Source organism: Bombina bombina, chromosome 2 (genome assembly GCF_027579735.1).
Source record: "Bombina bombina isolate aBomBom1 chromosome 2, aBomBom1.pri, whole genome shotgun sequence".
In the NCBI taxonomy this organism is placed as follows: Eukaryota; Metazoa; Chordata; class Amphibia; order Anura; family Bombinatoridae; genus Bombina; species Bombina bombina.
Window position 1 is genome coordinate 363,729,687 of NC_069500.1, and position 20,355 is coordinate 363,750,041.

Genomic DNA, 20,355 nt, shown 5'->3' on the forward strand with positions numbered 1-20,355 from the left:
ATGCCTCTTTCTTTATTTGGTTTGCTGATAACCTTGAAAGATGAAATCTCCCTTGTGGAGGATATGCTTTGAAGTCCAGAAGATATCCCTGAGATATGATCTCCAACGCCCAGGGATCCTGGACATCTCTTGCCCAAGCCTGGGCGAAGAGAGATAGTCTGCCCCCCACTAGATCCGTTTCCGGGATAGGGGGCCCTCTCTTCATGCTGTCTTAGGGGCAGAAGAAGGCTTTCTGGCCTGTTTGCCCTTGTTCCAGGACTGGTTAGTTTTCCAGCCCTGTCTGTAACGAGCAACAAGTCCTTCCTGTTTTGGAGCGGAGGAAGTTGATGCTGCTCCTGCCTTGAAATTACGAAAGGCACGAAAATTAGACTGTTTGGCCTTTGACTTGGCCCTGTCCTGAGGAAGAGTATGACCCTTACCCCCAGCAATGTCAGCAATAATATCTTTCAAGCCGGGCCCGAATAAGGTCTGCCCTTTGAAAGGAATATTAAGCAATTTAGATTTAGAAGTCACGTCAGCTGACCAGGATTTAAGCCATAGCGCTCTGCGCGCCTGGATGGCGAATCCGGAGTTCTTAGCCGTTAGTTTGGTTAAATGTACAACGGCATCAGAAACAAATGCATTAGCTAGCTTAAGTGCTTTAAGCTTGGCCATAATCTCATCCAATGGAGCTGTGCGAATGGCGTCTTCCAGAGACTCAAACCAGAATGCCGCAGCCGCAGTGACAGGCGCAATGCATGCAAGGGGCTGTAAGATAAAACCTTGTTGAACAAACATTTTCTTAAGGTAACCTTCTAATTTTTTATCCATTGGCTCCGAAAAAGCACAACTATCCTCCACCGGGATAGTGGTACGCTTAGCTAAAGTAGAAACTGCTCCCTCCACCTTAGGGACCGTCTGCCATAAGTCTCGTGTGGTGGCGTCTATCGGAAACATTTTTCTAAATATCGGAGGTGGGGAAAAGGGCACACCGGGTCTATCCCACTCCTTGCTAATAATTTCTGTAAGCCTTTTAGGTATAGGAAAAACGTCAGTACACACCGGTACCGCAAAGTATCTATCCAACCTACATACTTTCTCTGGAATTGCAACCGTGTTACAATCATTCAGAGCCGCTAATACCTCCCCTAGCAATACGCGGAGGTTCTCAAGCTTAAATTTAAAATTAGAAATCTCTGAATCCGGTCTCCCTGGATCAGATCCGTCACCCACAGAATGAAGCTCTCCGTCCTCATGTTCTGCAAATTGTGACGCAGTATCAGACATGGCTCTCACATCATCAGCGCGCTCTGTCCTTAACCCAGAGCTATCGCGCTTGCCTCTTAATTCAGGCAATTTAGATAATACCTCTGTCATAACAGCAGCCATGTCTTGCAAAGTGATTTGTATGGGCCTCTCTGATGCACTTGGCGCCACAATATCACGCGCCCCCTGAGCGGGAGGCGAAGGTACTGACACGTGAGGAGAGTTAGTCGGCATAACTTCCCCCTCGTTGTCTGGTGATAATTTCTTTACCGATATAGATTTACTTTTATTCAAAGTGACATCAATACATTTAGTACACATATTTCTGTGGGGCTCCACATTGGCCTTCAAACATAGTGAATAAACAGATTCATCTGTGTCAGACATGTTTAAACAGACTCGCAATGAGACTAGCAAGCTTGGAAAAACCTTTCAGATAAATTTACAAGCAATATAAAAAACGCTACTGCGCCTTTAAGAAGCACAAAAAAACGTCACAGTTGAAATAACAATGAACCAAATCAGTTATAGCAAACAAATTTTCACAGTAAATGTATTAAGTTAGAAAAGTATTGCACCCACTAGCAAATGGATGATTAACCCCTTAATACCCAAAAACGGATAATCAATTTAACAATTAACATTTTTATCACAGTCAAACACACTGTCACAGGTCTGCTGTGACTGATTACCTCCCTCAAAATGACTTTTGAAGACCCCTGAGCTCTCTAGAGACGTCCTGGATCAAGGAGGAAGAAGCAGGAAGACTGAAACTGAATTTTTACTGCGCAAAAAAGCGCTAAAATAGGCTCCTCCCACTCCTATTACAACAGTGGGAAACCTCAGTTAATCGTTTCTATATAGAAATAAACAACAGCCATGTGGAAAATTTCATGCCCCAAAAGATTTATCACCAAAGTACCTCACAAAAAACGAATAACATTCCAGTAAACGTTTTAAACATACACTTTAAAAGTTAGATAGTGTTATTAATAAGCCTGCTACCAGTCGCTTCTACTGCAGTTAAGGCTTATACAATACTTCGGTATTAACAGTATTTTCTTAGTCAAATTCCATTCCTTAGAAAATTACTTATTGTACATACATTCATCAGCCTGATACCAGTCGCTGCTGCATTTAAGGTTGTACTTACATTACATCGGTATCAGCAGTATTTTCTTAGTCAATTCCATTCCTTAGAAAAATAATTTACTGCACATACCTCGTTTGCAGGATTCCCCACATGCTATTCCCTTTCTGAAAGTTACCCCACTCCTCAGAATGTGCGAGAACAGCCAGTGGATCTTAGTTACTTCTGCTAAGATCATAGAAAACGCAGGCAGATTCTTCTTCTAAATACTGCCTGAGAACAAACAGCACACTCCGGTGCCATTTAAAATAACAAACTTTTGATTGAAGAAATAAACTAAGTATAAAAACACCACAGACCTCTCACAACGACCTATCTAGTTGAGTTGCAAGAGAATGACTGGATATGACATGTGAGGGGAGGAGCTATATAGCAGCTCTGCTTGGGTTATCCTCTTGCAACTTCCTGTTGGGAAGGAGATATAGTCCCATAAGTAATGGATGACCCGTGGACTGAATACACTTAACAAGAGAAAAGTATTTTATCGATACATTGGCAAATAATTTAAAAATCATTTCACTAGGGTGTATTTTACCTATATCATATCTATAAGAGTGCATGATATATAGATGACTTTTTGTTAATTTTTGATTTTCTGTTTTTGTTAATAATTCACCTTCTTACCTAAAGTTATGCCTGGGCTTGTAATCAAATCTTAAGCGGTTATGACTGGGAGGCTTAATGGGCATCATGTAAATGAAGTTAGCTGGGTTACCCTTTTGCTCATGATCTTTTGGGAGGACAATAACCACTAAACTCCAACAATTCTTGATTGGCATTCAGAACCATGTAGACTTTATCAGGAGTACCTGCCATAGTTTGTTATGTAATAATATCATGGCAGGCTGTGCTGTGAGTTTGTTGTACTTTCATTTTATTTATCACAATAAAGATAAACATTAGATATGTATATCTGTTTTTGGACAAAAGATCTAATTAAGTAATTTCTTTGTTATTCTGAGTTTTCGTTCACAAATGGATAACGAATTGCACTTTTAATGAATCAATTAAATGGGTTAATTCTTTCGTTCATTAATTGAAGGGATAATCAAATATAAAATATATACCTTTTATATTTGATTACCCCTTTAATAAATGAACTTTATCAACTAATTTGTTGATTTGTTAATTAGTTGATTAGTTAAAAATGTCATTCGTCTGTTTGCAAATAAAAAAATATATATATTTATTCAGATCATTCTTCCAAAAATGTAAAATATACACAGAAAAGACATAACGTATGTGAAAATGAAATAAACAAGAATTGTCTCAGATTTCACAGCATGTTTGTGCAATGCAACAATTCCAGACAAAATAATTGCAAAACAACCTCTTTTAATCCTGGATAAATCTAGATTTACTGGTGAACTTGGGTAATTCCTTACAATCATTAGTATCCAGGTCACATCCTCCTCTGTCACATAACCCTTCACTTATTTATTCCCTTTCATATACAAATGATAGATCTTGCAATGATTATTTAATACAAACACTACCACCAAATGTATTAACGTAAGACAATAAAAAAAGAAATCACATTGATTAAAGTGGCATTCCTGGCTCCTAGCCTGAAAGTCCTCATTAGCATTCTGGGTACAGGAGCGAAGACATCAACTTTTGTTTTATTAATTAATAAACATTGGTGCCAGCTCTAGCCAGAAAGACATCCTAACTACATTTAATTAAACATGTTGTAAAATGCCATGTAAAAACTAAAGTCTGATATTTAAAGAGGAGGAGAATCCTCACCATATAATAAAGCATTCCCCATAGAGTTATGTCTCCCAATGCATAGATTTATTTGTAATCATATACAAGCATGGTTTTTAATGACATCATATTAATCATTACTCTACTCTATGAGCTATATTAACTAAATAGAGAGTTATACTGCGGGTAAGCGAACCGCATCTTCTGTCCTAAGCTATCAAGTCCAAGTTTAAATAGAAGAAAATGTTGCAGAATTCAAAGACATAACATATTGTAAATATATTAACTTCAGCGCTTTGTGGAGCTTAAGTTCAGCCTCCAAGGATTTTAAAACAGTGCTGTACTCATCGTGAGATTGCGAGAAAAGTGACTGGTACCCTTTTGTTATGCGCAGTTCACATCGTTTACAGCATTACAGTGCAATCTGGGTCTTAGTGTTATAGTCTGGCAAATTTTACTACAGTAATTGTTACTATTTTACAGGTATAGTTTTTATTGAATATTAATTGAATACTGTGCTGTGCTGTGTTAGTATTAAACTAAACAGCGCTATTACACACCTAACCCGCTGTGTAAACGAGGTATACATGTGTGTGTATATATATATATATATATATATATATATATATATATATATATATTGTCATTGGCTCAACAGATGTGTTCAGCAAGAATAGAATAGTGCATTGCAGCTCCAGAGCTGATTTTAACTTTGTAAGCAATAATCCAATAATAGTTATCCAACATATTGGATCAGTTTTCTTTTGCATTGTTATACAATTAGGTTCTGAAAGAAGGGGGTGGAAAACAATTTTCAGAGGTAAATTAAACAAAAAGCAAGCACAATAAATGATGACTGTATAAAAACACTCAAACCTGCACCATTAAAATATTTTGCTAGATACACTAAAGCCACTAGTGAAAAAAATTAAAAGCATTTAGAAATACTTTGTTCAGTACATAGTTCCCCTATAAGTGAACTGTTTGTTATTTTGCTACAAGTCAGGTACTTTACAATGCCACTTTTATAACGTCAGTCGTCAGATATGACTCTTCATGTAAACAAATAATTCAGCATCTTGTTTTCCACCAAAGCTAATCCACATCTCAGCTATTTACCTAGCGCCACCTGTTGTGTAGTCCTGTTTCCTGCTGTTTATCAAGTAGCCATCTTCCTGTTATAAACAGTTGATCATGTAGTGTTCTTGCTACGTTGACTAAACTGGTTTTATCATGATTTTACTTATTAACAGTATTGCACTTACTGTCTAGAGCTGGAATAACAGTTTTTCTCAGAGCCAGCACAAGCCCAAGAGGGGATCCAAACAGGAAGAAATCTGTGATCTCAAATTCAAATTTTCCGATGTTGCCACCATCCAGCATTGTTGAGCTACTTGACCTACGGGAGCCTGGGTCATTTCTCAGGACAGTTGAGTGTAAACTGAAAAGAGGTAAAGATAATAGGCCTCAACATTGCAACACATCAGTAGCTATTCTCCTGAATTTAAATACAATCTATATACACTAATAATTAACATAGTCATACCAATTTTAATATAAGAATCTATTCAAGGGCAACTTTCAAATGATATGCAATTTGTTTGTACCATCCTATAATATAAAAAGCCAAGTGTGTTTGTCCAAAGCTGTCATGCGCAGTAGAGACAGCGCAAGGACAAACACACATGGCCTTGAAACACACCTGATGATCTGCTGTCTGCTGAGTGCAAGAACGGTGGGCGGGGCCAGAGGCAGCAGGCGGGGCTTGGGCAGGACCCAGCGTGATTGGGTGGGGCGAGAGCAGCCGTGGTGGAGGGCAAGGCTATGCGTGAGTGGGTGTCAGAGAGAGCGCACAAAAGAGGGAGGAAAGAGAGGGGGGGTAGAGAGAGCAAAAGAGAGGGGGAGAGAGAGCAAAAGAAAGCGGGAGAGAGAGCAAAAGAGAGGGGGGAGAGAGAGAGCAAAAAAAGTGGTTCTCCTTACTATTTAATTGTGATTCAACTGTAAATGTTATAGCACATTAAACCAACTGTTTTGTTTAAACAAAATATATTTAACTATAGTTTAAGGGGGTTTAAAGGGACAGAAAAGACTATAAGGTTGTACTATAAAGGGCCAGATTACAAGTGGAGCACAAAATTGCACCACTGCGCTCCACTTGTAAAACCAATGCACGCAATTGTGAGCTGGAAACTGAAGTGGCCCACAATGTGAAAGCGATCTCGGGTTCGCATTGCATTGAAGCTTTGCGCTCAATAGAGCGCGCTTCCAAAGGCTCCAATGAGAGCCTGATTCTCATGCCATGAGACACGGCATGAGAAGTAGCACAGTGAAGAGGGTAAGTCAAGCAGCGATGGAAAGCAAATATAAATATATATGAATATGAATTATGTATATGAATATATTCATATATATTTGTGTGTTAAAGTGCGTATATGCACATATTAACACAAATATATATGTATATATTCATATACATAATTCATATATATTTACAGGGAACATACGGTTCCCATAGACCGCAATTTAAAGGCGCTTTTCAGTGCTGTGTTTTTTTCTTACAACCCACACCCGCCACTTTTAAGCCCTAAAAACTGCCTAGCGCAGTAATTTGTTTAATGAAAAAAATAAATACAAAAACTAAATGGCCCTTTATTTTGGGGGGCATTTAGGGCACTTTTAGAAAATTAACCAGAGATCTGATCTCTGGTTAATCTTCTGAGCGCTAATTGCTACCGCCAGCTTGCGGTAGCAATAACCAGCCACTTGTAATGGCTGGTTATTTATTGCACGTCTGCAAACTCCACTTGTAATCTAACCCAAAATGTTGAACAATGTGCAGTAAAAACCAGGGCCGGATTGTGACCAGAAGTAGGCCTGGGAATTTTGAGGAGCAGCCCACCTCCTTTTTGTTATTTAACTATTCCCCAAAACTGCCATTACTAGTTTGATTTACAGAAACATTTATTGTTTTTAACATCTTTCTGTCAAAATTGGTTGTAAAATGTAAGCTATTGAAGTTCACACTTAAATCAAGAATATCTGCTTATTGATCATCAGCCTGTGTAGTCACAGATACTAAAATTAACAGGCACCTGAACAAGGTTGACCAACCCTGATCTGTCTCACAGAAACAGCAAGGCAGTGAGAGGAAATGAAGGGCTACCCTGCATCATGTGCAAATTATAATGCTGCTGAATGAGCAGGGCAAAGGCAATAGGCCCTAGCCCATAACCGACCCAAGCCCACCAGGCACATACCCTATGCTAAGTCCGGTGCTGGTAAAAACAACTTTGCAATATACTTTCATTATTTATTTTGTCCCCTTTTCCTGTAATTTAATTCTGTTGACCAATTTCTAGTGACCCATATATAATTATCAGGCTAATATTTGCTTTGAATACATCACTTTATCTAGAATGTATCTAATGTTTAATATCATATAAGAGTATGTTTGCCACAAGAAAGTTTGGTGTATGTGTTGTAAATTATGACTACATATTTGAGCTTAGAGGCACTAGAACCTTTTCACTGCCAGTGGGTCATCTACACAGTGAAAATGTTTTGAGATAGTCAAGTAAGTGGGCACTAGTTACAAATGTAGTTCTGAAAACCTAGTGTTGTACTGCTGTAGAGACATCAGAACCTCTAATACAAACCTTGAGAGGAAAGCTTGATGTTGTTTGATAGTGTCCAGTTCATATGTAGAGGAATCACTCCTTTTCCGAGGAAGTTGTCTCTTTGGGTCATCACCATTGCTCCGAGGTATGTCAATATTGCTGCGGCTCAAATGCCGGCTGGTCTCCAGATTTGAACTACTGGAGCAGTAACTGTTGTTGACGCTAATGCCCGGAGACAAGAGGTCTGTATCCTGGGATTAAAAAATGAAAACAGATCAGCAATCAAAGAGAATGGGTTCTAAAGTATATAGCTATGTGGCAAAGCAATCTTGGCACCAAAGGGATTAAGCAACACACTAACCTGTATCAGGTTTTCTTCTTAGTTACACTATTTTTTCTATTAGGTTTTTAAGTTCTTATATTAGAATTGCAAAGTTAATTAGAATTTTGTTTTATAAGTGGACACAAGAGGTATACTTACTGATAATATACATTCTTTTACACTGAGAATGGTTACATCATATTCACTAGTGGCGTTTATTGCCTTGTACCTTCTTACAGTTGGCAGAAATGCTATTTGAAGCCCCTCTCCAAAAAAAGGCCACATAAAAACCCAGGACACACAAATGAACCAAAGTGCCCAGCCAATCCTTTATTAAACAGATAAACTTGTCGACTGGGCAATCATTTTCCAACTTCTCTGGAAGACAAATGTATGTGTTTTTTTTGTTATCAGCATGAGAACTTTTTTCCATGATCCTAAAATTGAGATATTCAGTGATAATGCCTCTATGGTTTTCATAGTATCTCTTTTACTTTACTTTTACATAAAAGCAACTAATAAAATGTAATTTCTTCCAAAGATAAAAACTAAAACAAAGCAAAATACAGAATATAAACAAATAACTTCTTACCTAATTGAACATTATTTAAGCTCCTCTATATCATTCACTCCATTTATGGTTAGAGAAGAAATGTATATTAACCCTGATGACACCAAAATCCCAAAGTATTAAAGGGACATTCAAGTGTAAAAAACAAAATGTTCCATTTCTTTACAGCTGATGAGCAAATAAGCAGGCATATATGCATAGGCAGGACCAGGGAAGGATTTATGCACACTAAGGTGAAGGTATAGTTTGCAAATCACGTTACCCTTTTCTACTGATAAAGTGGAGCAGTATTTAACGCTACCGCACTAACCACTAGAAGTAAGCTTTTTGCGCGCAACGGGTAGCGTTCCTAGAACAAGTTGAAAGTAAAAAGATTTTGCTTAAGCGCTAACCCAATGCATGTAAAAAGTCAAAAAGTTAGGATATGCGCGTTAACATATTTCCCCATAGAAGGAAAAGGAGCAAACAAAGTGAAAAACACCCCACTCACACTCAAATCCGATTGCATAATTTCAAGTGTGCTAACACGACATGAGTATATGAATATTTCACATTGCAATGTTCCTCACATAGCAGAATATGTTCTATTTATTCATGAATACATATTTCTACATATATCTGATGGTATTTTGGTACGATATACATCTATGCCTATATAAATAGCAAGGCCCTTAGTCCTTTAAGGGACATATAAGTGCAGAAATGTGCTAGAAAATGTTTTATTGAACTTTTGAGGGTATATTACTAACCCTGGCAAAGTGGTTAACATTAAAGTCAGCTACTGGAATGTTGCTGAACACATCTGGTATGCCAATGGACTAGAAGCACAAGTCTTGCCACCAATCTAGCTGGCTTGCAGCTGTGCATTTCTGCTCCTAAGCTTATCTAGGTATGCTTTTTAACAAAGGATATCAAGAGAACTAGGACAATTTAATAACTGAAACAAATTGTTTAATCTTTTAAAACTGAGCGCTCTATTTCAACTACGAAAGTGTTCATATATATCTACAAGGATCCTGTGACATGCGGAAACCATGCTTATCCAATACATAACCAGTTTCATGTTCAATTCCTGGACACCATGGATGGAACATGGTATGTAAAATATTCAAAATCCCTGGGGGGATTATGTTCTGATGTGCAACACAGTCCAGAAATAAGCCAAGGTTTAGCTAGACATAAGCCACTGTTATGGCTTCCAACTTGCTTCTATCTGCCTGACACAATGGTACACTGATGTCCCCGTGTTATTGTACAAATCCAGATAGAAACATTCATGATCTGTCTTCTACATCTCCATTAGTAGACATTAGCTGCATAAACTGAAGTATTGCTTATCTAAAATTGCATAAATTAAAAAGTCATCCCTGGTTACAACACATATAGAACCAGATTATAAGTGGATCGCTAAATATCGCTTTCTTGAAAGCGATATTAGCTCTCCACTTAGTAATAACAGAGCTTCCATTGCTGGGAAGCATTGCACTCATGAGAGTGCGCTTCCATAGGCTCAAATGGGAGCCTCGTTCTCATGCTGTGAGCATGAGCTTGCAGTGGCAATAACCAGCCACTTAATGGCTGAGTAATTATAGCGCACCCGCAAACAGGCAAATTTGCCCGTTTGCAGGTGCACGGTAAATTAGCGCTCCACTTGTAATCTCGCCCATAGTGTCCATTTTGGCAAAATATATGATTGGATAAAACCTTGGTCTTCAATTTTCCTGACAAGATGCCTATATTGATTCCATAACCAGGGATATCTAAGCCTCAAATATGCTATAAAATAAGGATCTCTCTGCAGGGACACAAGTGGGTCAGTTTGTTAATGTAATTACTTCTCAAGAAGAGAGACTGTTTTGTTTCCCAAATGGACGCTAAACACTCCTGTTTTAGGATAGTCATGGTCAATTCATTGTAACACTAATTATTGGCTCTTTAAAAGAGTTTGTGATAGGAAAAAGAGACAGGAGTGAACAGGTAGGAGGCAACCCATAAAAGTTACCTGCACACTCACAACACTTCCTCTCCGGCTGCTGTTCTGGCTCTCGGATACCGTCTGATTGCTGTAACATAAGGCATCAAATCCAAGAATTCCTCCTACACAGTCACCAACTAAACACACCTGGAACAGAGAGTATGAGTTCAGTTAACAGCGCAATCCAAAGCAGTTTGCATTGAGACATACATATCCAATGGATTGGCAGCAGAGACTACTGATGTACAAAAAAAGTCTTAGAAGGACCCTTTAAGTGTTTTAAATTAATTTATTTATGTGTTCCCTTAAAGGGACAGTAAACACCTTGAGATTTGTATATAAAATCTTTACTTTGCAATATACTTTATTTTACACCCTTATTGTGTAATTTAGCTCTGACTTTTCAAGGCTCACTCTCATACATATCTTTCCCTAATTGGCTTTAGATAATAACTGCAAAACAATGCACTTTATACTAACAAAATAACAGTGGCTAGCCTTGTTGTCTATAGCCTCGATCCTGATTAGCTCCACCAAATAAGTGGTGGGTGGAGCTTTCCTGCTCAAAAACTATTGCAGCAAACAAGATGTTAATTTGTCTTGAAAATGTTTAGACTTGGCTGATTTATTCTATAGAAAGATAAGAGAAATAACTTGTATTTAATATGTGTTTACTGTCCCTTTAAAATGGAAATCTTCTGAGATACACCTAATAAATAATATGTAAATAATATAAATACTTTGATAAATAAAATATTGGAATCATTATGAAATAATTTTCCTTAACTATTAACTAACAATTAATTCGGTCCAATCTATAAACTTGGCATTTGAAGTTGCAAATATTTCGAAATCAAATGTGGAAAGCAGAACACACAATATATATTCAGACACAGAATCTAGGATCTGCCATGTCCAAAATACAGAAAAAGAAAAAACAAACAGCCTTCCCTGTTAAAAAAAGGGACCTTTATTTCTTTAAATCAGCATCCAAAGGAATAAGGATCATGTTTCAGGCTTATGATAGACATGATTAAGGGCCTACAATATGTCCGAAATGTTGTCTTTATTCTCTTGAATGCTGATGTAAAGAAATAATGGTCCATTTTTAACAGGAAAGGCTCAAATAATACTCTTTTTAATAAGTTGCAAAATACAAATAATTAGCATTCTTTAAAAAAAATAAAATCTAAATGTTATTTCCAGTCTATAGCTAACATTTAAAAACAGGTTATTGTTTTGTCCCTTGTTGCAGGAAAAATATTTAATATTTTGTTCATGAAATAAATTAAGTAAACACCATAAACCTGTCCTCTGTTAAAGCTTTAAATACTACACTGTAGGGATGACATTTCTAAAATAAACACATTTCAAAAGTAAACAGAATATCCACCCACATTTTCAGCCTGACAATATTTCAGCACTGGAGTTTGTTGCAGTTTAATGCATCTGTGACGTCTTTCCCAAGACTTAAATTACTAAGTGCTTTAAAAATTGTCTTGATTTATGAAGATGATGGATTTATTCTAGCTCTGTTTTATATATATATATTTTTTTAAGTTTAAGGTTTGACAATGACTTTAGACAGCTTTATAATGTGAACATGACAATGCTGGAGCAACTACTTAGAATCAATCGTAATCAATTACATAGTTGTTTTATACAGTTCTAGGCATTATGGCAACCAAAAAACATACTAACAAATTGAATTTGTTCAGCCGTTATAAAACCAGGAAGCTGTGACGTTGCTGAATTTAGCAGTGCCATCCTAGTAGAAAATAATATCCATGCCATATGGGCATAACTATGGCAAGGTAAAATAGAAACTGCCATAATATAACATTGAAAGGACAATGTAATCAAGCTGGTAAGAGTTAATTGTATTCAAAGCTCCTGCAGAAACACCTACCTACTGGTGGTTGATTTCAGCTGCTGTCTCTTCCTTACATTTTTTTTTATAGCTAATAAGTCAGTATGGATATTTTTTAGTATAAATGGTGATCTCAACAGGCACAATCAGCTATTTCAAAAGGTAAAAGAGCTATTTGTAAATAATTTACTACACTCCAGCAACGGATAATTGAGAACACGTTCAAAGGGAGAACATTGTATAGAACAATGTCCCTTTAATACAATAAAAAAAATCTCGCAAATAAATTAAACTGACAAGTTAACCCATAGGTTTAAAGGTTCAGATTCTTAATCTTTTGTTACTAATCACTTTGACATATTTAAAGCCACATAAAAATGCTCCGCTCTCCCACTCACCTGCCCAGTAAAGCATGAGCCCTCATGTGACTTGGTAAACTCTGCAAACACCTGGTTGGCACGCTGAATCACTGCAGCCACTGCTTCGATGTACTGTGGGGATGAAGTGGCCAGCAATGGGAGGGCCGCAAGTGGAATGTGATCTTGGCTATTGGATAAGCAGCCTTCATCATAACTGTACGGGCTCAAGCTGAGAACAAGCAAACAAATGATGTATTTGTGATTCTCCCCTAAGACTCTCTATTCACTATTTATACATAAAGCTAATGATTTATCTGTCAGTCTTGTTTTTCAGTTTGGTCACTACAGAGTGTAAAAGAGACAGCAATTTTATATAAATAATCTCATTCTGTACTTTTTTGTAAAGCTGTTTTGAAAGATACATAGACAGATTTATATATAAAACCTTGTTAGAAAGCAAGAGGGAAATCTGTAAGAACGAAAACTGTAAAAATAAACAGCTGGATAGAGTACAAGATAAACATATATACAAATATTTATGTTTCTTGATAAATCTCTTCATACCTGCAAATATATATCATATTATCTTCCCTGGCAGGATGGTATGAAAGCTATCCATATGACAACATGGTTACTTAGGTCTGAGGACTGCAAGGCCGTCCTACCAAATGTAACATTTAGTATTTACAATAAGGAGTACTTGCACATTAAAAGGTAACCATTCAGAAAATAAATAGTGCAAATACCTATTCTATATGCTATCTTTAGTATTTACAATAAGGAGTACTTGCACATTAAAAGGTAACCATTCAGAAAATAAATAGTGCAAATACCTATTCTATATGCTATCTTTTGTATCTACAATAAGGAGTACTTGCACATTAAAAGGTAACCATTCAGAAAATAAATAGTGCAAATACCTATTCTATATGCTATCTTTTGTATCTACAATAAGGAGTACTTGCACATTAAAAGGTAACCATTCAGAAAATAAATAGTGCAAATACCTATTCTATATGCTATCTTTAGTATTTACAATAAGGAGTACTTGCACATTAAAAGGTAACCATTCAGAAAATAAATAGTGCAAATACCTATTCTATATGCTATCTTTAGTATTTACAATAAGGAGTACTTGCACATTAAAAGGTAACCATTCAGAAAATAAATAGTGCAAATACCTATTCTATATGCTATCTTATATGTACTCAAATTATGCTCTTAAGGATGAAGCAGAAATGCAACACACAACTTTACTCAAATCTAGAACCTAAGTGAGCAGGATGGAAGACTTCTGGGAAGTGACATGAATCTATATAACCAAAGGTGAAGATCATATTATATCACTTGCGTATGAGAGAAATTACAATCAAAAGTCAGAAATAAAAAGATGAACAAGGAAAAAGAAATAAAAGTTAAGTAGTTAAGAGGGAATAAAGTACAAAGTAAAGGTAAAGGCATAGAAGATAGTTGGTTGAATGAGAGTAAGAAAGTAAAACAGGGTGCACAGTTCAACTGAGTGACAAACGTGCTAGAGAACAACGATGAATGTGAACAACAGAATAGTGAGAATACAGGGCATTGACATAGGAGATACAAAGCATGGAGTGTACAACACAATGTATACTGACAGAATATAATGAAGAGTGGGTCAAACCAGAACAAGGAGAGGCCCAGCACTATGTGGAAAGTGATGGCACAAATGACATACAAGATGAACAGTAATGGTCTACAACGTAGAGTGACGGAGCACAGAGTAAAGAGTTATAAACCACAGTGGTGAAAGGGAGCAATTTGTTATTTCTATGGGGATTATCTCACGTGGGACCCCAAAGTCTATTGCTTAGTTGATCCTTCTTTCCTAATCTAACTTGTTTCTCTTGACTCCATGAACCATATCCTGCCAGCAGCATATGAACGGTTGTTACAGTACTGTCAGTATGTCAATAAGGGTAATAGAAAAGCACAAGGAGCAGGACTGTACAGCAGAGCATGATGAATAAGGTGATGGCGAAGAACAAAAAGAGTGACTCAACAGAAGAAGCAAAGCAACAGAGCAGAACAAGGATATAGACAGTGACAGAGCAGAGTAAGTTTCACAGAACAAAGAAGTGTCAAGAAGAATTAAGAAGGTGAAAGAATTGATTGTGACAGTAGAACAAGAAATAAAATAGAGCAGAATGGATGGAAAGAGTGAGCAGAATGTCAAGATAAGGAGCTTGTGAGGATGTGGACCGGTTTCGGGAAAACAGAGAGAGAGAGGAAAACTCACTTGGATACGAGTGAAAAAGCTTCTGAGCAGATGGCAGGGCATGGAACAAGTCTGACTGCAATGTGTCCTAGTGCAGCTGGATAATGGACCCGCATTACTGTGTCAAACACAGAGTTAATGGTGTTGACGTCACCATGCTTGGAATTCTGGTCTCCACTGCCGCTATCCAGGATGTTTCCCCCATGAAGCACTAAGATTAGTACATGAATTTTGCATGGCTGCATGGAGGCCTGTGCTGAGTCATCCTGTGAAACACAACAAAAACAACATTACATGGAGACAAGGCTGCAATCACAGAAGCCATCAACTAAACACCCAGTCTTGTTCTACGCTTATAGAAATACACAAACATTTATCTAGAGGCATCGTTCTTCATTAATCTGTGTTTGTGTCATATTTTATTACATATGAAAATAGAATAGCGAAAGCGAACAAACCACTGGACCAATCTAGTCTATTTTTTTTATATATATCTACTATCCAACGCTGCAATATCTTATCTTAAGCCTTAAAGTTCTTGTACATATTAACGGTATAAATTTCATATGTTCCCTCAGCTGTTACTCTCTAAATTTCTTTTTCATTGTAGAGTATCTGCTTAAACTTAGAATAATGCAGATCATAATTTTCCACTTGAAATGCAAAGAAAAGACGTGCATTGCATGCTTTGTTAAAGCTGTAAAGGGAAATTAATTATGTTTGAGAAAACAACTGCAGTTATCACCAGTAAAAGTTTTGTCATATTACATTCGATCCATAATATGTAAGATCACATTCCATGCTTAAAACCCCCCAGCAAAACCCTTAAAAACTTGTAATTAGAATACTAGAATACTTCTAGTGGGAATAAAAAGATATTCAACATTGTTATCTTGCAAACAGGCAAGGGTTAATTGTATTCAAAGCTGCTACAGGAACACAGTTTAAAATTGGCTGGACTCTCTCTACAACCCCCCCCCCCCCATTGGGATGTTGATTTTTTTCTGCTTTCTCTTGATTACACAGTATTTAAATATGCAGTACAGGTTGTGATTCTGATGGACAAGAATAGCTATTTCAAATAACAAAATAAATGTAAAGCAGCTATTTGAAAGAAATGTAATAGTCTCCAGCAGGTAAAATTGATCACTGGGAACACATAGTGCCCTGACTGCAATTTATAGTGAGAATAAAGGAATTTGTCATTGTGGTGCCAGAATTTGAGGACAGAAAAAAAAAAAATTGCACGTTAAAAGCATAACATTTTTTAAAATATTATGGAGATTTCATAATGTCAAAACTCTGATCACTAGTGAGCAAACGCAAATAGAGAGAATTATCCGCAGCATCTTTTATTTATTTATACTTTCAATGCAATTTCTAAAGTTGGATGGAAAATGTGTTCACAATTTCATTATAGGGTGGTAATAATTTGATTTTATATTTAAAAGAAATTTATATTTGAAGATTCCCCTCACAAAAAAGCTGCTCATTACATTTCATCACATTATTTGCATTGTACACAGAATAAATGAAACTTCATAGGAGCTTTCAGATTTAATATAAAACTGAACAATTTTAAGTATCTGGGCTTATTTTAAAGAGACATTCAAAAGAAAAAAAAATGTTTTCTCTAGATAGTTAGAGGATGCAATATCTGCATTACAGACATCCCAACCTGCAAAAACTAATTTCAGGGAGGTAGCTTCTCCCGCTACTGCGCCGTCACCCCCCCCCTCCCAGTTATATATTGGACACCTTGAAACCCTAAATAAGATAGATTTATCATTAAAGTAGCTTCCCACTAAAGCCACATTAAAAAAAATAGCTTTATTGCACAACCACATACAACAAACCTATTTTCCAGTGATCGTACGCTTGTTAAATGCTCAAATATTTTAGAATACGAAGTTTAATTACGTGCAGTAAATAAGGTAGTATTTGAGTTTTATTTTATTAAAATCAGTGGGGGCTTTTTGGTTACTAATGTATGCTTTGAGGGTTCTATAACGTCCCAGCAACTAAAGGAATTCCTTAAAGAAACACTTTTCCGTTTTTGGGCCACATTGGATGATGGTACTTGGAGTTTCAGGGAGATTGCATTCCATTTGCTGGCATCAGGGAGCCGCTATTACAATCAGGGAGACTCCCTGAACTTCAGGGAGACTTGGGATGTCTGGCATTAAAGACCAAAGCTTACTATGTGTTTAACCCCTAAAAAATGCCCCTCTTGAGTACCACAAGTGTTACAGCTTCTGATCAGAACGGGTAAGCCAGAGCAGCAGTTGTAACAGCTGCAAATTACCTTTGGTGCTTTACTGAGGATCTGCAATATTTTGCAGAGGTTAAACACACAGTAAAAGCTAGCTATTTAGAACATGTCATTTCAGCTTTAGAATTTATTTTCCTTTTACATTTATTGGTCATATGGGGAAGGTTTTGATTAGCTACACCTATAAGCCATTGATAAATGAAATTAGATACTAAAGGGTGTGAGCTGCCTTGGGACTCTAGCTACAGGAAATGCACTATTTTAATGTTTAAAAATAAAGGGCACAATAATTAAAAAAGAAAAAAAATATTTCATGATTTGGATAGAACTTACAATTTTAAACAACTTTCCAATTTACTTCTATTATCAAATTTTGTTTGTTTTATTGTTATCCTTTGTTGAATGGCAAGAAAGTAAGTTCTGCACACATCTACAGCACTATATGGCAGCAGTTTTGCAACAATGTTATACTTTAGAAGAGCACTACCAGACATGTGCACGCTACCTATCTAGATATCTCTTCAACAAAAAATAACATGAGAACAAAGCAATTTTGATCATAGAAGTAAATTGGAAACTTTTCTCTATCTGAATCATGAAAGAAAAAAAATGTGTGTGTCATGTCCCTTTAACCAAACTCAATCTCATATTTCAAGTGAAGGTTCAATGTGTGTAGGACAGTAACATCCTTTATGTTTTGTTTTGCATTTAAAAGTGCAGGTTTTAAATATTACAAAAAACAATAAACACATTAAAAAGAAATGATCTTAACCCTATGTGAAGTTGAAGGCATTCCTGCACCAAGTGAGTGTCTTACTGAGTGTTTGTTCACTTCGTTCCATTGAAAGCAAAACACACCATACAGCTGCCTCACTTTCTGATTGACTGGACTCAGAAAGTGAATACAATTTTGAACAACTTTCCAATTTACTTCCTTCTCTTGTTATCCTTTGCTAAAATGTTTATCTAGGCAAGCTCAGGAGCAGAAGAGAACCTAGGTTCTAGCTGTTGATTGGTGGCTGCATATATATATATATATATATTGATTGTGATTGGCTCACCCATGTGTTCAGTTAGAAACCAATAGTGCATTGCTGCTCCTTCAACAAATTATACCAAGGGAATTAAACAAATTAGATAATAGAAGTAAATTAGAAATTTGTTTAAAATGGTTTTCTGTATCTAAATCTTGAAAGAATATTTTTTGGTTTCATGTTCCTTAAATAAGTTCATGTCTCTAACAAAGCACCATGAAGCACATAGCAACCTTTTCTAAAAGGGATCAGCACAAAATGAAAACCAATTCAAAAACTAGATATTTTAGTACACAAGCAAGTTGCATGTTGTATGAGAAATGCATGTTACAACAATACATACAATGTTATGTTCAAGTATATCCTCATGTTCATGTTCTATTGTAGTTTCATCCAGCTTATTCTCTGAGTTGTATGTTAGTAAATATTTTACATTAAACAGCAAGCGATAACAAACCATTGTCATCTACGTATCCACAACTGTCTGTACTTACTGTTCCCCGAGCTGCAGAGCTGGTAATGGTATTTGTGACAATAACAGCAGGGCTGCTGGGAATGACTTGTGTGTGGATAACAGCGGTATGACTCTATGCAGAGAAGCACAAACACAACTCTATTTTCCATTCTAGTCCATAAACAGAAACAACTAAAGAGATTTGCTAATGATGGAGGTTAGTGACCAAATTGCATTTATAGAGATATAGTATTGTGTCAAGTTAAGGATATATAACTCGCAATTTGCAAGAAGACATTTATCATCATCTGCCTGTTTAGGTGTATGAATAAGGGACAAAATATATGTGCCTGAGAGATTTTAATACATGAGTGTTCATGATTGAGTATTTGTGAGGCAGAATATTCCTTTATTTAGACCCTGATGATCAAAACAACCATCAAGTGGCGATATAGTCAAAACGGATTTGTTGCGGGAGCAAGATTGCCTGGCAGTCTCGCAGAGAGGCGTTTTACTATACATCTCAGTGGGTAGCAATGCTGGGGATATTTCCAACATTGAAGATGTAATGTAAATGATCCCTTTTATACATATCACACATGTACAATGCCTATTTTGTGCATTTGGTACAAAATCGAATAAACGAACAGCGGCCTACAAATATTAAAAGAAAAAAGAAAGAGTGTATTACACAGCCCTACACTATTAACCTCCAAAGCGCCATAACCGCCACATAACCCCTCTAAACTATTAACCCCTAAAGAGACATAGGGCCTGATGATCACAAAATTTGCCGGCATGGAGAGAAAGCTCAATAAATATATGGGGGCTTTGTTGAGCACTATTTCGCAATGTAGGTGTCTCTCCTTCACATAAAGAACTCTGCATAGAGAGATAAACAACGCTCAAGAAAAAAAAAGCCTTTTTAAAAGTTTTTGAGAAACCTAGCGGGACTGACGAGATGTAGTAAATCATCTCACCAGAGCAGAGAGGTTTAGATCATCAGGCCCACAGTCCCCACCACAACCTAACCCCTCTACACTATTAACCCCATCAAGTGACATAACCCCCCACCACAACCTAACCCCTCTACATTGAACAAATAAAAAAAGTAGCAGAAAAAAAAAAAAAAAAAACACAACAGTAAAACACAACAAAGTAATTAAACCATTAACCAAAAGTACATAACAATAAATAAGCACAAAATTAACGAAAAAAACAGAATATATATATATTTATTTATTATACACACACACACATAGAACAACGCATTAAAAGTTGGATTTGTATTTTACAGCTGCGAGTGCAAGCTCCCTGACACCAAGGTTTGTCAAACCTTCCTTATCGTCTCTAAACATGAATGCTTTAGTGTGTGTGTTCAAAAAGAAAATGGAATGTGTTTGCTTCTTAGATAAACTGTGTCTACATGTGTATGTCTGACAGAAAAACAATATTAACCAATAAGAATGTTTACACATCTAAACAAGTAACTTTTTATATTTCAAAAACCGAACTGAAATGGGAT

The 20,355-nt window shown here is 36.6% G+C and overlaps 1 protein-coding gene across 11 annotated transcripts in view; it reads right to left on the bottom strand.

The window, feature by feature from the left end:
* The window catches only part of PITPNM2 (phosphatidylinositol transfer protein membrane associated 2), a 545,415-nt gene that overhangs the window by 104,914 nt on the left and 420,146 nt on the right, over positions 1-20,355 (bottom strand). For 7 of the 11 annotated variants that reach the window (XM_053701788.1, XM_053701793.1, XM_053701790.1 and 4 more), the window contains 6 exons: positions 18,871-18,963; positions 15,092-15,336; positions 12,859-13,048; positions 10,618-10,737; positions 7,762-7,973; positions 5,371-5,546 (listed from right to left, as the gene is read on the bottom strand). In XM_053701788.1, coding sequence (XP_053557763.1) covers positions 5,371-5,546; positions 7,762-7,973; positions 10,618-10,737; positions 12,859-13,048; positions 15,092-15,336; positions 18,871-18,963 — 1,036 coding nt within the window. The remainder of the gene's footprint in view (positions 1-5,370; positions 5,547-7,761; positions 7,974-10,617; positions 10,738-12,858; positions 13,049-15,091; positions 15,337-18,870; positions 18,964-20,355) is intronic. The other 4 variants (XM_053701795.1, XM_053701796.1, XM_053701792.1 and 1 more) reach the window with 2 other exon arrangements.